Genomic DNA, 16,404 nt, shown 5'->3' with positions numbered 1-16,404 from the left:
CAGTGTAACGATAACGCCCCGTGCGTTCTGGATTTAATTTGGTCTCGTGCGGTTACGGTGTTAAACCGCCATCACTTGTATGTTTGTCTTCTCTCCTTATAAATTTACTTATAAATTTGTTTGATAATCGCCAGAAACGCGTACGTCGCGGCTGGAAATACTAGGCCGGGATCTACTCGCCGGGTCACCGGGCCGGGCTCTATTTGCTTAGACGCCGGGCCGGGCTGGGCTCTAGTCACTGGGTCACCGGGCCGGGCCGGGCCGCATAAAAATATGAAGGCCCGGGTCGGGCCGGGCCATTTTTCGATGCGCCCGGGCCGGGTCGGGCCCGAAAAAGTCGGCCCGTGCAGTGCTCTAATCCAGCATTCTCGTTGATTTTCTTTGTTAAGAGAACGTGAATATCGTGATTGGGAATTTCGCAACCGGGAATGTCGAGGTCCTCCCCTCTGGACACAGCCTTCTAATTTGGTCTTCTCTTTGTGCAACACCCTTCAGTCTACATTGAACTCCACGTATTTTTTTAAATAATAGTTTTGAAATGTGTCCTGGATGGTAGATTTCAGTTGGTTCCAGTTCATGTTTGTCGGCTATCGGTAGCCGAGAAGACTCGCTAAAACTTCGGTTTCAAGCTGGGTGCAAGATGTAACATACAGTCACCTAACAGGGTAGTGACATAATCCCTATGTCGCTCCTGTTTCGTGAAACAAGGACGGGCGATGCACAACTACCTTGATGGAAATATACAGTGTACATTGATAGACGAGAGACTGAAAGGTTCTCAAGAAATAGTCGAGAATATTTCGGCGTCCTCAGCTTTCGGCGGTGTCCGAATCCACACGTATTCCCTCTGGTATTTCTCGCGGTATATCGGTAGCCAGTCCACTCGACAAACACATGTTTTCTTTGTTTGTTTGGCCAACAAGTGGTTGCGCACATTTCTTCCCGGAGCTTCGGAACTACGACAACAATAGCCGTGGTGTCCTTTTGCGGAAGAGATAAGATAGCATTGTTCCGCAGGCTATGTCGTATGCACTTGGAAAATGGTAAGACTGCCCAACGCTAACCGAACGATATTACATCAGCAACTGTAAGCATTTGTAAGCGACCTGTCGAACCTACGCAGGGGCAGAGCGTGGCGTTGCCACCTTATATGACACGACAGACATTGTCCACCTCGTTAGTTCACGGTTTTGCTTGCTGATTTTTTTTTTTTTTTTTTTGTGTGTGTGTGATGGCATTTGGCTATGCCTGCTCGCTTCACAAGTGGCGCCTCCTAGCGTATGCTTTCCTTTTTGTCGTCTGCTTCACACCGTCGTCTTCTGTCTTTCCTCTCCCTTCGTTCCTTCATTCGTTTTTCTTTGTGAGCCTCGTTTTTGTGCTCCGTTTTTACTCGGCGTTTATCTCTGCCGTTTGCATTTATTCGTGCGTTTTTCTTTTTTATGTTTGCATCGTTGCGAATCGGCCAGGCGGTTTCGAAAGGGAAAGTGTGGGGAGGGGTAAAGCAGACGACCTTGACGCTTTCCCCCAGAAAGAGAGAAATGTTTGAAATATCGGCTTTGCCCTTCTGCTTGTTTTTTTTTTTCTTCATCGTTCTCTCTTTTATGTGCGCCTATTTCTGCGTTGCATTTTCTTTGTATACGCTTTTCCTTTTGCTTGTGTCACTCTCATCTTTGTGTTTTATTTTCTTGAGCAAGGTCGTTCGTTCACCTTCCGGGTTCCGTCATTCTTTTCCGTGTATGGAGATGGAGTCAGCTGTTCCATTTTGCATCGGCTAGCGAACGGAATGATTTACGAGTTGTGTTACGCGAATATGCGAGCGTGTGTGCGTGCGTGTTGGCGGGAAAGGGTGGAGCGTGGAGATGCGTGTAATAATGCTTCCCTTCCGTGGTCTCCTTATTTCATTGGTGAAATACTGAGTGACCTGCGAGGTTTGTTTGATCGTGAGAGAAGTCACGTGAGTGGATCGGTTGGTTGGGATGTCGATGTCGGGCGTGTAATGACACGCGTACTTTTGCTGTAATGTTATTTCAAAAGTAATAATCGTGAGTAACTTTTTGTGGAAGTGTTGACTCGCAAAGCACATTTTGTACAGCAGGCGTCACGTGGAAAAAGGGAGGGAGAGAGATTACGGGGTGGTTTACGGATAAGGACAAAATGTGGAAGGGTGAGCGTATGGAGGCGGTGTACATCGAAATATAGTGATCGAAATCCCCGTTGCAAAATTAACTACTGTAAATAAATGTTATCTGACTATAAAATGCGCAGTGGCGCGCGGGAAACTGCCAACGGCGAACTTAGACTAACCTTGTCGTGGAAATGCAAACACCGAACTTGGACGAACCTAATAATAAAGTAACCAACATGCTACTCCGTCGTGTCCGCCCTGCTAAGCCTAACGGCTGCAAAAATGTGGCTTTCGTTCGCTAAAACAACTTGGACAGACATCGAAATCCCGTGAATTGAGTGGTTAAATAGTGATGTCGTGTTTTTGTGAAGTTTTTGAAATTTCATTTTTGTAATATTTTTCAAAACTCAGCTTATGACGCAAAGTATTTGACCATTTTGTGTTTTGTACGGTTTCAGGTGGGTGGTGGCATACACGAAAGTTCAGGAGGGGCGGGTCCAGCGAAGCGGCCCTACATGTCTGGGGGCCCTCCCGCATCGCCACAGTACTCTTCTCAGTATCCACAGCAGAGGCCGTATCCCGGGGCCTCCCAGCAACAGGTCCCAAGACCCCCCTCAATGCCCCAAGGCTCCTATGGGCAGGCTTCACAGGTGAACATCTTGTTCTTCCTGATTGAAGCAGTCGGTACTTGGATGTCGCCACTGTTGAGAATACAATATAGGAATACATTTAAAGGAACAAGGGAAGTGACACTGCAGAAAACCGTACTTCATTCATCTCATTCATAAGTAATCTCTCTCAGGAGTCAGTAAGCCCAATATTTTCGCTGCTCAGCGTTGTCTGACTGCGCAATGAAATTTACAGAAAAAGCACCCATGACAGGTGCCGGGCGCGACGTAGATCAGGTCCGTGTCGTGTAGTGTTTGTGTGAGGTGCAGTCACGAGGTCTCATTTCTCGCCGAAAAATTCGACCGCTACAGAAACGGCGTATCGCTACTTGCGGGGAACTCTCGACGTCGGAGTGACGTCAGTACCACTCGGGCTCCCTGAAGGGGTTATATGTATGGGGGCCTAATGTATGCTGCAGACAGTCCCACTTCGCCTACTGATCCGTGTCAGGTGAGGATAGAAGGCGGTCCTCTGACGTGCTGCCAAATGTCACTTTCGCATCTTCATATAACTATAATATAACTCTACAACCTTGTTGATTTAACTCAAGCATAGCCTTGCGTTGCTTTTTTTCTTTTTTGTTTTTACGGAAAATTCAATGCGAGAAATTCGTTATTCTATATCATAAAGTCGGGAAGTTAATTACGCATCTCCACATAACAACTTTATCCCTTTGCTAGTTAATCATGGACGACAAAATTGTAGCGGAAATACTTTTTCGATACCGATTTTAAAAAAGTATCTCGATCCGCGCTCCGATACCTAAAAAGTATCGATTACTGTAACTGCTGTACTGTAACGGATTACGGAACGGATTACTGTAACGGATTATTTACGTGTCTCTTTTCTCATAAGTTAGGTGTCGTGGTTTGTGGCACTGTATAAATAAATAAGTGTTTGTCACAGGAGAACATACCTTGTGGTGGCCTGGGGGGGTGGGGTACTGCTGGGACCCGGGAAACATCAAATTTATGCGTCATGTTTTCAATTCTAAGAGAGGAATAGCAGTGAGGGATTCCAGACGAATCCAGGATGAAGACGGAACGACGATGGACGATGAACCACTGCACCACTCCAGTGGTTCATCCCTCGCTGCTATTCCTCTCTTAGAATGTCCTACCAACAAGCCCAAGTCCTTACCCTCCATGTTTTCAATCACGCGCATTGCTGTAGGGCTCTGTAAAAGCAAAATAATTCATAAATGTGCACAAGCATAGAAGCAATGTGGACTCACGTGTCGCCAACTTCTCCATTTTTCTTTCTTTTTCTCTCCCATACCCATTCACGCACGCATGTGCGCTATATCGGCAAAGGCGGTGTATGAGTGTTTATCAGGGGGGATGCTTATTGAAAAGTGAAAGGGACGGAAGGCTAGCGTAGGCTGACTTCCAATTACTAAAAAAAGAAAAGAAAAATATCATAAACACAAAAGGGGCCTTAGAGGCTGGTCGAGAGGCTGGAGGCATGAAGACAGTGAAAGGGAATAAACCTAATGTGTATGCTGCTATATGTGTAGTGCTGCTTTTACGAAGTGCTGTGAGAGTAATATAAGGCTCAGCGCTAGGTAAACTAGTCCAGTCACATACGTGAACCCTGACTTCGCGAATGAACGAGGACCCTGACGCATATAATCCCTGTGGTCGTGTCGTGAAAATTTTGAACTTAAATTATTGGAGCCTTGAAATGATTTTTTTAAAAATACGGCTACTGCAAGAGATGGAAACTCCCTGGGTAGGTGAACGTTAGAAAGCTACTTCATAACTCAGTTTCCTTATTTCTTGAAAATCAGTACCACGCAAACGTCGATCAAAACATTCGGGTTTAGTACCTCCAAACAACAAAGAAAAGCGTGTTGTGGCCACGGCTATAAAGGGCAAAAACGACTGACATCTAAGATTGTCATAATTTGCGTTATCGAAGCCATTACTTCCACCAAGGGAAGACCGAAACTAACCCTTTTTTATATAAATATCAGCTGTGGGACGATGCTGTCTTTTCTAAAAGGTTCGAAAAATGAAATGACCTGGAAAATACAACGCTTACTATAATTCACTGTTTTACACAGAGGGAAATGTTGAAAATAAATTATTAAACTGTCAGGGTGGGCTCATGGTAAAATAGAACGGGGTAAGCAAATGTCCGGTCTCAGCTCTGGACTGGTGAGCAATTGTCCGCTTTCCATCGCGCACACCTTCATTTGCAAATGTTAAGGGTCCTTGTTTTCTGCGACATAATGTTGTTGTCGGACGAGAGCATTCATTTCTTACAGACGTCACCACCGGGGTAGGACGTGTAAGTAACGCCCACTTGCAGACAGTTCCGTTTCGCCTAATGAGATTGCACGGCAGTCCCATTCCGCCTAACGCCTGTCACCCCTCCGTCCTCTTTAATCCGATAATCCGGATTAGGCGAAATGGGAATAGGCGAAGTGGGATGTAACCGTCCGAGTCAGTGCAAGCGGCCGCAAAGGCGCGCGGAGCATGTAAGTGACGTGTCCCCAGTGGCAAATGAGTGCTCGCCTCCCAGCCACGTCACGCATGCAGATCGGGCCGCTCCACCACAAGGTCGCACCGCTTCGCCACTTCCGGTTTTGAGGGTGTTTTTGTAAATTAAATTGCGCCGGGATAAGGCAGCATTCATGGAAGACATTTTGCGACGACAATTACCTGACGAATAAAACTTTGTTTTCGATGTCTTTTTGAGATCTGATCAGCAAATCCTCGCTTACAGGAGCTCTCGAAATGGGCGTTTGGTTCGCTCCATTATAACGAAACTGTGCTCCGACATGATATATTCCGAACCCAGTGTTGAGTCACGTGTCGGCAAATAACTTTTGTGAGTGTTAGGAAACAACCCATGAACTTGTGTTCCTGATCCTCGCAGATGGGCGGCGCATATCAACCGTCCTCCGGCGTGCCGCAACAGCATCCTGCAGCATCCCCCAGCCCAGTGTCGTGTCCCCCCGCAGCATCCCCACAGCCGTCTCCACAACCCCAGGTGACGCCGCCTCCCTCCAGTGCAGGCCCAGCCTCACCTCAGGGTCCACCGTCGAGTCAAGGCACCCAAAATTCGCATCCACCATCGGGGTTCTACCCGCCCAGTCAAAGCAGTGTCCAAACAGGAGGAGGTGGAGGTTCATCTTCATCTGCGGGTTCAACGTCTCAGCAAAAGCATTCGTCGCAGCAGTCTGTGAGTCTTCGTTCTTTTGTGCATTACTGTTTTCGTTGTTGCTGCTGCTGTTGCATAAACGTTGTAAACGACTCTAAACTGTTCGGTTCTTCGTGTGAAGTGGAATCCTATTTAATGTCGTTATGCAGTAGGTTTACTTCAGAGATTGCAGCAGTATACATTGTCGCACCTCCTCATTGTTCTGGTTCTTGCAGTGCGAGTTCTTATCGACAGCCGTTGGAGCAGGAAATTGAGCCCGTTCTCCGGATGTACATGAAGGCTCAATTTGATGTTTACGAACGTTATTTTCTCGATACTTAGAGCTGGACGTTTCCGGTTGTGTGAGCTAAGTGATTTAGTGCTCACCATACCACCCTACGCTCGTACGCTTCGACAGGCGACCCGCGTGGTAGAAGTGAGTTGTTGTTTAATGTGAATGGATTCTTCGTTCTAAATGACAACTTTGTACGAATGACCATTCAGTCGATACGATACCGTACCGCACACATAAGCGCCGCGTGTGAAGTCGCCAAAAAAGGAATATCGCAGGTGGAAATGCGGCGGTGATCGGATACGGCTAACTTTATCGGGCTAGGCTTCGGCGGACACGCAAGCTTGAAAAAGCAACTGCAGTGCAAATGATCACCTGTGTGCGGCCTGTGCCCTATGGCACATCTCCCCGCGTATATTCCTTGCACCGCAGGAACACTCTGTCCGCTTACCGTGTGTTCACACGAGCGACATGCTCACGGAATATTCCGGTAGAAGGAACAGCAACCGCCGCATGTCATGCGGCGCCGTTGTATCCGAAGTGGCACACATAGCAGACGACACGATGGATTCCGTAGCAGACGACAGCATCGGCCCTGTCGTCTGCTACGGAACCCATCTTGTGACTGTGCCGCAGAATATTCCTCACTGCTAGGAGAGGACGAAAAGGTATGACGTTCAGTGCTCACGTGACAGCAAGAAGCTTCAACCTTTTGAGTATCTTCCGCTGGAGTGTTGTGGAGAATGTCGCTCGTGTGAATGCACGGTTAACCACAGCATATTCCGTCTTCCGCTGCTCGTTTGCTAGCGGCTCTGCTTCCAGCGCCTTCCGTCACGTTTTCGAACAAATCTTCCTTTGTTTCTTCTTCGTTCGGACACCGCGATATCTCCTCTAAATGTGCTTTCTTCCTCGCTCTCTTCCGCTGACGTCGCGCACGATAAAGTCGTTCGTGTAGATACCCGACAGATTTCTTGTTTCTCGCGGCGGACATTTCCTCGTCGCCCGTCTGCTACGAGCGCGTCGTTGATCTTTGCCGTTATACGAAGTCCCTTCTTTCTTTTTGCCGGTTTGCGAGCGTTTTGTCCGGTCTCATTCGGGAAGGAAACAGACTTGGACGCCCTCTCAGTAAAGTAGCTCTACTCCGATGTTCTCGCGAAAGGTTTTTCCACGTGTGTACGCCTTCGGGATCTTTGGAGCAGCTAAAAGGAAAGAACGAAAAACGGAAAGAGAAATTTAATCGTTGAATTGTTAGTTTACGTTAAAAAAAACAAAAGAAACGTGGCTTGTGAATTGCCACCCCATATTAAAGGGACCATGAAAAAATACTTGAAAATTTTGAGTTCCTAGCGCAGCGTGGTTCTCAAAACCGGCTCTTATCTGAAAGGTATGTATCTAACGTATCTGTACGTATGTATCTGAAACGTATAGTATTTTTCCCTTGTTGCATCCCACGCGGCTGCAGCTGCTCGCAATATATCACGCATATATCATAGCCCCCCCCCCCCCCCAAGCAGCCTGACGTCATTAGCTCATTTTAAGCCAGTCTACCAATGGGCAAAATCAGCTGCTTCCGACGTCACACCTATAGTTGCTACATCGCGACGGCAGTGGTGTAGTCGCACCGGTCTCCTGTTTTGGTCGTGGTATTTAGTTATCTCCATTATTCTAACCATTGTTCGGATCATATTCCGCATGGTGAACGTATTAACGCCCAGGAATGTCTTAAAGATGCTTGCAGAAGAACACACAAAAGCCCAACAAACTCCGTCCTGAAACCGTATGGTATATGGCGATATAGAGGGTCACTCCACCCATCAGGTCCCTCCGAAAGCGACACGCGAAAAAAATGTGGTTCGCCAAGGTGCCCGGCTAAACTACCTGGGAAACGACCAAAGCGATTAGTGGATCCGTTAAATGGCGAGCGATCGTTATTAATTTAGCTCGCATTAATTAGGTAGTGTCCAACTGTAGTGTATCGGGGGAGCTTTCTCTGTACACATTAAATTATTGACACCTTTTGGATGTAAATTTCTTGCGCTATACACAGTATTTTTTTATGCCTTTTAGCGTGTAAGGACTGGTGTGTTTTTGTAAATAAATTCCCCCTTTTTTATCCCGCAGGTTTAACTGAAAGGTGTAAGAACAGAATCGTAAAGGGTACTTGCAGAACACCCACCTGAAGCAGTGTTTTAAATGGAATACAACCATTTGAAATGGTGTTTTCTGTAGAATACTATGCCATTTGAAATGGCATATTTTGTAGGATACACCATTTGGGAGGGCGCTATACAAAACACCCTTCTGTATGATGTGGAACTTACACCACGTAGGTGTGTGCCATATGACAGGACATTTTCACCCGAAATCTGTAAAAAAATTACTGTGTACACAGTGAAACGCATTGTCCCGTAGAACACACCTTTCTGGTGTAAGTTTCACAAGAGACAGAAGGGTGCTTTTGTAAAACACCTCTGTAAAAGGTGTTTTCTGCAGAAACCACCATTTCAGAGGGGTGCATTCCATTAAGAACGCTGTTTCAGATGCGAGTTTTGCAAACGCCTTTTTCGACACTGTTTTGCACATTTCGGTCGAGCCTGTGGAATAAAATTTTTTGTTTATTTACAAAAAAAAAAAAGAAAGAAATCTTTTGCAGGCTAAAAAATGTGAAAGAACTGAACGTGTGTCTGTAAAAGAAGGAAATGTGAAAGAAACATGAAAGAAAAAATTACCGAGTAATCCTGTCAGACCTGTACAATCCGTCTTAGCCCCTAAGATCTAAGTAGTGTCGATTCAAACGGTGCTCTTCTACAGGCTCTCTGAATGTCCCTTTTCCTTCCAGTTGCCCACCGTGGAGTTCTTTTTTCCGTTTTTCTATTCTTGATTAGTCGAGAGTTCGTCCGTAAAAAAAAAAAAAAAGCTATGTACGAAACAAGTGCCGCGATGTGTTTTAGATGCGAATTTAATGTAGTCTCCGGGGGAGGGGGCGAAATATTTTTTGTCATTCTCCTCACTTTTTCCCCCTCTCCTGCGAAACTGCTGCTCTCCTAACGACTTGGGCAATCTCTTTCGCTTTCTTCGATGCTTTTCCCTCGTTTCTGCTGAGTAGAAAACCGAGTCTCTCGAAGAGGAAGCATGTCTTCGTTTGATTCGCTCTGTTGAAGTTGACGCCGTTTTCCTCTTTTTTTTTTATCAGTCGATATCGCTTATTAGCTTTATCTTCACCTGGGCGCGTGCGAGCGATGGCAGATGAGCTGCAGCAGATACGCGTGCATATTTCCGATTAAGAACAAGTAAGATGATGTCAGGTGCGCTGTTCTGTCTCCCTTTTAAAATTGTCTTTGGATTTTCCTACGATGCTCGAAGGCAAATGTCCACAGTTGCCTGTGAAGTCGGCCCTAAACGCGTGTCACTGTATCAGGCAGGCAGATCGCTCGGATAATAACGACCTGCCATTGTGATAACGCGCACATGCGTTTTGTTTTACTTTCAACGTTTTTGTACACCTTGACGTCTTCTGTGTGCGACGTTCAATTTGAACGTTGTGTTCAGAACAAACAGACAGAAAACGTGATATTTCGATGTTTGACAAACAAGCAAACACATGTTCGCACAGATCCGTGTCAAAGTCGATTCCGAATGTAATCTCTGTTGTCTAACAGTTCAACATAGGACGGCATTGTCATCGCTTCCAAAATGCCAAAACGAATAAGAAAAAAAGAAAAGAAAAAATAGTTCTGCCCGACTATCGACTGCCCAAATTATCGTAAACGGATAATGCTTATATTCCTACAAGTACGCAATGGTAAAAAAATGTGGAGCGTGAAATAGCCAGTGTTTGCCGCCCGCGCGCTCGGCACAGCCTACATTGAAACTACACACACCTTCTCCGAGACGTCCCTCCCCCTAGGTCTGCACCTGCACTTGTCCTTCCTTGTCCGCGCATCCATTTCCTGCACGCCCACTGTTTGCATTGCGTCCGCCGAGAACACATTTCGTCTCTCGCTGAATAAACAATGCGACATCTCCTAAGCGGCGTTACGATCCCTGCAAGCGATGTCCCAGGGCAGTGGTTGGCGCCGTTGCGTGCTTTCTTTTGCGTCCCGTAAGATACCGTGTATTCGCACGGAATATTCTAGTGGAAGTAAAAGGGTGTAACCTGCTCACGGGACTTGAAGATCCGACGCGTCTTATGTTGAGCATTCGTACAGCGCCGGGATATTAGGGACTGACGTGGCGCGGACGTAGCAAACGACACCATCGACCCCGTCGTCTGCAACGGTATAATCGCGCTCACGCAACAACAGAAAGCTGTACGGCGTTTTGTGCGTCTTCCGCTGGAATATTCCGGGGAGCGTTGCTCGTGTGAATGCACGGTTGAAGGAATGTGTGTAAGGGGGGGGGGGGGCTAATGTGTAGTCGATATAGCTAGCGTTCGGCAGAGATTTTAATCAGAGCGGAAGCTCGCGGATGGTGCTTCCCAGGATTCGTTTGGTCATGTGCACTCTAAACAAAATATAATACTTTTAGTCACTAACTTAGTAATTATGGCCCCTTTCGGGGCTAAATGAGCGCAAGTTTGTGCAAAGTTTAGGGACTATACTTGCAGTGTTGCGGAGTAAATTGGAGGGTCGGGGGACTGAAATCGCGAGTAATTGCAATATAGGATCTGGGACTAGATCTGTAATCTCCGACTGTAATTACTCCCTCAATGTACTTTTTTTTTCTCTTAGGGTGTGAGGTAATCACTGTCTACGCTTGAGTAGCGTTCTTTCTTTCTTTCTTTTTTTTTTTTTTTTTGAATATCCTGGATCAGACCTCAGAAAGTGTATCTTGTGAATTAGTCCAGATCACCCTCAACTACTTTGTTTCCTTTAAAGCAGGTGCCACACTTCCGTCCCAAGTTGCCCAAGAAAAAAAAAAAGAAAAAAAAAAGAAAAAAAGGAACGTAAAAAGCTGTTACTTGCAGCTGTATCGTAGGGGTCACGGGCTTACGACTGCCAATGGGAATGGTCGTAGATATCGGCAGATTAACAATAGATTAGCTGTCTTTTTTCCTCGATATTCTGGCGTGCTGTACTGCGTGCATCATGTAAATGAGGCGCATCCCTCAAAGTGTATCAAACGTACTAGTGATGAAAGGCAGACATCAGATACTGCAATAAAACGGACTCGTGGTACTTGGAGATACTATATGGATCTTTCACGTTGCGAAGGAACAATGAACCCCCGAGTTGGACTGTAACTTTTTAAACTGTTTGCTTTTCGACTAGCGGGTCTGTTTTACCAAGGATATTTCGAGACTTCCGTTAAAAAAAAGGTCCTCTCATTGCCCTCCACTGTAAAAGAAAAGAAAAGGTTACTCAACAACTGACGAGAGATACGATAAACGTGCGGGACAGAACAACTATTTATTGAAGTGGGCAGTTAAAATGAACGATGCATGTTGTAAGCGGACCAATTTCAGTGGCACAGTGCGATTCGTTAAAGTGACACACCACAATTATAATATATAACGTACTAACGTGGAACAATTCAATTCAGTTCATGGTCACTTTGTGCATTTCTGAATGAAGCAGTGTCTGTGATTGACGTAAGATGATGGACGAGTGGGTTCCGCACCACTATCAGTGATAAGACCTGACTCAGTATCAGACATATCTCTCCAGGAACTCCTGTTGCAGGAGTGCTGCAATTTTGTGTTGTAAACGGCGGCGGAAGTATCCCCAACTTATTATTCTACATAATTAGCATCCTACTTTACGTCGCCTGAATCGCGGGTTGTCTCTCTCTCTCTCTTTCTCTCTCTCTCGCTCTCACCACCCTTTTATTTATTCTTTTTAGCTTTTCATATTTGTTGTTCATGTTTCTTTTCCTTCAGACTACGGATATTGGAATTTCCAGTCCCGATCGCGTCAGGATAACGTTTTCGTATGTTTCGTTGTCTAATCTAATCTAATCTCATCTAACATGGAGATAGGAGCATGAAGGTGCGAAGTAATTGTAGATTGCACTAAGTCTTCGATTTCGCTTGTTCTTTGACTATCGCCCGAAGTACGATTGCACGAAGATATGTGTGTCTGCTTTCTACTTTAGCAGTTGGGGTATCTGCAGCAACTATAGTAAGTGGTGATCATCAGACGTGTGTTTCTTGTGCTGTACATATGCTGAAGTCATGATATGGCATACTGTAAAAGTAGTAATTTTCACGAATTTAAAGCCCCGCCAAATATATCGAAATCAATGACTGAAAAGTATAGACAAATTGTATTTTGCAACGGACGAGCGTAAGTTGAATTTACCTAGCGAGTGCAGTTTATTGCAGCTTGCGTGGTTGACGTGGTCAGCAACGTCTCTGTTCTCTTCGTACGCTGTTAAACAGGAGCGACAGGATAATGCATCGCGCCATCGTTTCCATTACCGTTTGGCATTTTACAAAGTGCTGTTCAGAACATAAATAGACGACAAGTCCGTGCTTGCTTGGCAGCAGATGTTTGATAGCTCGACGTCCCTTTTCATGCATTCATACACTAGGCAAAAGGGCAGTAACGAAATATCGCTGAACATACCCGTGAATTCCATGAGTCGAAGACTTCATTGTGTAACGAATGCGTTCAAGCCACGGGTTAATCTTCTCTGTAACGAACACTGCTATAGCGAGCACCGCTATAACGGACACCGCTATAGCGAATACCTCTACAATGAACCTGTTTCCTGCAAAAGTGGAAAGGGATTCTGTAGCCTGGGTCTTCTGATCCCTGGCGTCAGCACCTCTTTTCCCTGAGTTGTTTGAATTCGTTAATTTCTGTGCGTTTGAAGCTTACGTGTCTGTGTCGTCCCTAATTGTGGTCTGCCTCGGCCATTTCATGTTGTTTACGTCGAAAAGGGATCTTTCACGCCATTTGCTGCATTTCCTTTTGATAGTTATACAAACGCGGAATACTGATGTACTTACACTTTAGAAGCTTGTACGTGCCACCAGCTGGTTATAGAATTGCCATACTGTTTTCGTCACCGCGAAGATTACAGGACTAAAACACGTATAGCGTGTTCCGGCTGACATTGCACTGTGGGCTCTCTGTAGTAAGTTGATGACGGGTGACCGTGAACGCCACTACTTCCGGGGGTGACTGAGGGAGAAAATCTCTACGGCGATGTAATTTACAGTGATGCGGGCAACCTGTGAAGGCATTCATGAAGGTGCTCTCGCTAATGGCCTACTGGCTGTCTGCCCGCGCAGACCCTGTTTGTCTGCTGCCTCTAATTACCCACCTCTTGATTGCTCTGCCACCGCCTTTTTCTGCATTCGGCCGAAAAGAAGTGCACGGGATGCGCTCTTGCGTTTCTGCGATAGTCTGAAGTTGTATGTTCTTGCTTTTTTAATAATGGAAGACATATCTTTATGGAATGATATTGTTTGTGCTCTCTCACTTGGCGGCATTTCAGTTTGGGTCATACAGTGTACCACTCAAACGTAATGCAAACGCGGCATCACTGCCTTTTATCTTTGCGACGCAATTGCAGTGATGCTCATTAGCCTATCTGTCAGATTAGTCTGTTAATCTGATTCTGTCAGTCAGATTAGTCTGTTAGTCGGTTGTTCTAGTTCAACATAAGCAGTCATATCCATTAGGAAACGAGAAACAAAAGGGAAAAGAAGGACAAATTGGAAAAAGGTATTAAGGGCGTCGAAAACATGGTTCACATGTAGAATAGAAAAAGCACACTACGGACGTCACGAAAAACTTCATTATCTGGTGTTGACCAAGTGACTATACAACTAATATTAGAGAGGACTTGAGAAAAGTAGAGTTTATACCTCCACTACTAGACAGCATGTAACCTCCTTATTCCTCATCCTATTTTTTCTTAACAATCTTTTCTTTAAATTCCGTGTTAGCACCGCGAATCAGCTGTGGCTATAAGCGGCGTAATCTTAGCAAATCACACTGCGTGTGTCTGGCGTACGCAACATGCACTTAGTAGTCTACGTACTTCGAAGGGAAAGTTTAAAGCGGGAATAACCCTACGACGTGTCCTCAGTTATTCATGTCACCTGAAATTTGAACGCGTACAATAACAGCAGGGCATAGCCAAACGCTTCGCCGTCTTGGTCGGTGTGTTTTCAATTCTCCATCTCTCACCTAAGTAGCTTCCTCTTCGTGGACATCTCAGCCCAACAACGCTGCCGTGAACTATCCCGCCTAACCTTTCTCGATGAAAGATGAAAGTCACTGAAAAGGTTAGCCAGCTGTAGGGCTGTTCTATGTTGTTCCAGCCTCAGAACATCAGTTTCTCTCTTGTTTAACCTTTCTCCTCCGCAAGTAGCCTTTCGTAACACCCGCCAAAGAAAGAAGCGAGCAGGCGAGATGGAATGGCATTTCTCAGCTGCAGTCTTTCATTTCCCGCCACACGCAGCGCCCTTTTAAATTTCTTCGCGCGCGCTCTTACTTTGTATCCGCGTTTCCCGGCCGGTGCTTCATTAATTCAATTAAAACTTGCTGCGCCGCCCGCGGAAGGAAGGCGCGACTTTGGGACACTGAAAGGATACAAAAAGACGCACGGAAGCTAACGGGGAATGTTGAAAGGAATGAAAGAAAAAAACAAAAAGAGGAAGTACAAGCAAAAGAACGGGGGGGGGGAGGTTGCTTCCCTTCATAACCTCCTCCTTAATACCATTAGGGAGGTTAGTGGAGTTGCGCAAGAGACATTGGGGAATGCAAGAGGGAAGTAGCAAGGATACAGACAAACGCGAAGCGTGCACGCGTGTCCGCCGTTGCCATGGCGACGTAGCGCATGCGCGTATGGGGCGCGTGCGCGCGTGCAGGAAGTTGCGATGCGTATCGTGATGTGGCTGGTGTACTCCGAACTTTGCTGCTGCTGTTCCCGCTCATTTTTTTCTTCCTTTTTATAGTACTTCTCTTTTAGAAGATATGAGTATAAAATCGATGAACGTAATTAGAGAAGCGCTGGAGAGATGGGTCTTTGGTGTCGCTCGGGCTGGGGAGAATAAAAGTTGCTCCGGTGTTTCATCTCCCCGGAGGATGCGGCGGCGTTTTTTCCCCTTTATGTTTTTGTTTATGGGAGGTCATGAAAAGTTGGGTGGTAGTTGGAGCAGAAGAGCTGACGAAGAGCCTGTTTGCGTGCTAATGCGCAGCGGGAGCTTTTGAAACGGAATCTTTGCCGCCGTGTGCGATTCCGACGCAGGTTGTTTTATGCGTTCGGCGCGGCATTTCTTTTGAATGCCGTGGCAGTTACTTGAACGGGGTCTGCAGTTTGCTGTTGGTGAAAATAGCGGCATCGAATATTGGGTTGGGTATATTGAAGCATGAACACGGGAAAACGTTCTCGCGTGGAGCAATTTTTTTTAAAACTATGTGAAGCACAACTATGTTCGAAGGCTTTCATGACTGAAGAAGAGAAGACTGCCGTTTTGATGGCTTGCTCGATGAATACTTATGCACTTTTTCTGCATCGTACTTCCGCTTCTTTGGTTAGAGCCATGAATCCTTTAAAAAAGAAAAAGAAAACAATAAAGGGTTCTCTCCGTGGCAGAGTTCGCGATGTTTTGGGCGATGTTTGTGAGAATTTACTTTGGATACTTTCAACTTATTCTACTTAAATTAATAACTAGCTAATCAAAAATTTAATGTAATTACAATAATTTGCTTAATTTAGCCCTACTCCAAAACGTTATATGCAATTTCTTAATATGTGTAGGCACATAAACGATCGTTGGGTAAATTCTGCAATTTGTGCAATCATACACGGCACACATAGGTCGACCCCATACGTCGGTACAAATTTAAATTTTGCTGCCCGCCGAGGGGTTGCACCTCTTCGTGACATGTCAATTTCCAACTTACCTCCCCCATACGTGCGGGGAAAAGACCTAGTTCTGCGTCAACACGGCTTCCCTGACGTATTTTGTCCGAAGTTTCCGGATGTGGCAGGCTCAGACGCGCGACCGAGAGCAACGCCACCTAGATACAGAAGTGCCTCCTCTCCCTCCTCCGCTACGTGGACACACATAGTCAGAATTCGTCTGCTACAGCGATTCGCTGTTCTGCGAATTCAAGAACTCGCAAATGATTGCAGCTAACTTCGCAAATTTGAACGTATCGGCTAAAAATGAAACATGCTTTCCAGAAAACATGTCTTGAGGAAAATATAG

The 16,404-nt window shown here is 45.8% G+C and overlaps 1 protein-coding gene across 2 annotated transcripts in view; it reads left to right on the top strand.

The window, feature by feature from the left end:
* Nucleotides 1-16,404, top strand: part of LOC135400800 (trithorax group protein osa-like) — a 100,035-nt gene that overhangs the window by 36,003 nt on the left and 47,628 nt on the right. For both annotated transcript variants that reach the window (XM_064632718.1, XM_064632717.1), the window contains exons 2-3: nt 2,584-2,775; nt 5,678-5,983. In XM_064632718.1, coding sequence (XP_064488788.1) covers nt 2,584-2,775; nt 5,678-5,983 — 498 coding nt within the window. The remainder of the gene's footprint in view (nt 1-2,583; nt 2,776-5,677; nt 5,984-16,404) is intronic.

This window comes from Ornithodoros turicata, chromosome 7 (genome assembly GCF_037126465.1).
Source record: "Ornithodoros turicata isolate Travis chromosome 7, ASM3712646v1, whole genome shotgun sequence".
Classification (NCBI taxonomy): domain Eukaryota; kingdom Metazoa; phylum Arthropoda; class Arachnida; order Ixodida; family Argasidae; genus Ornithodoros; species Ornithodoros turicata.
This window is presented reverse-complemented; position numbering and strand designations above follow the sequence as displayed.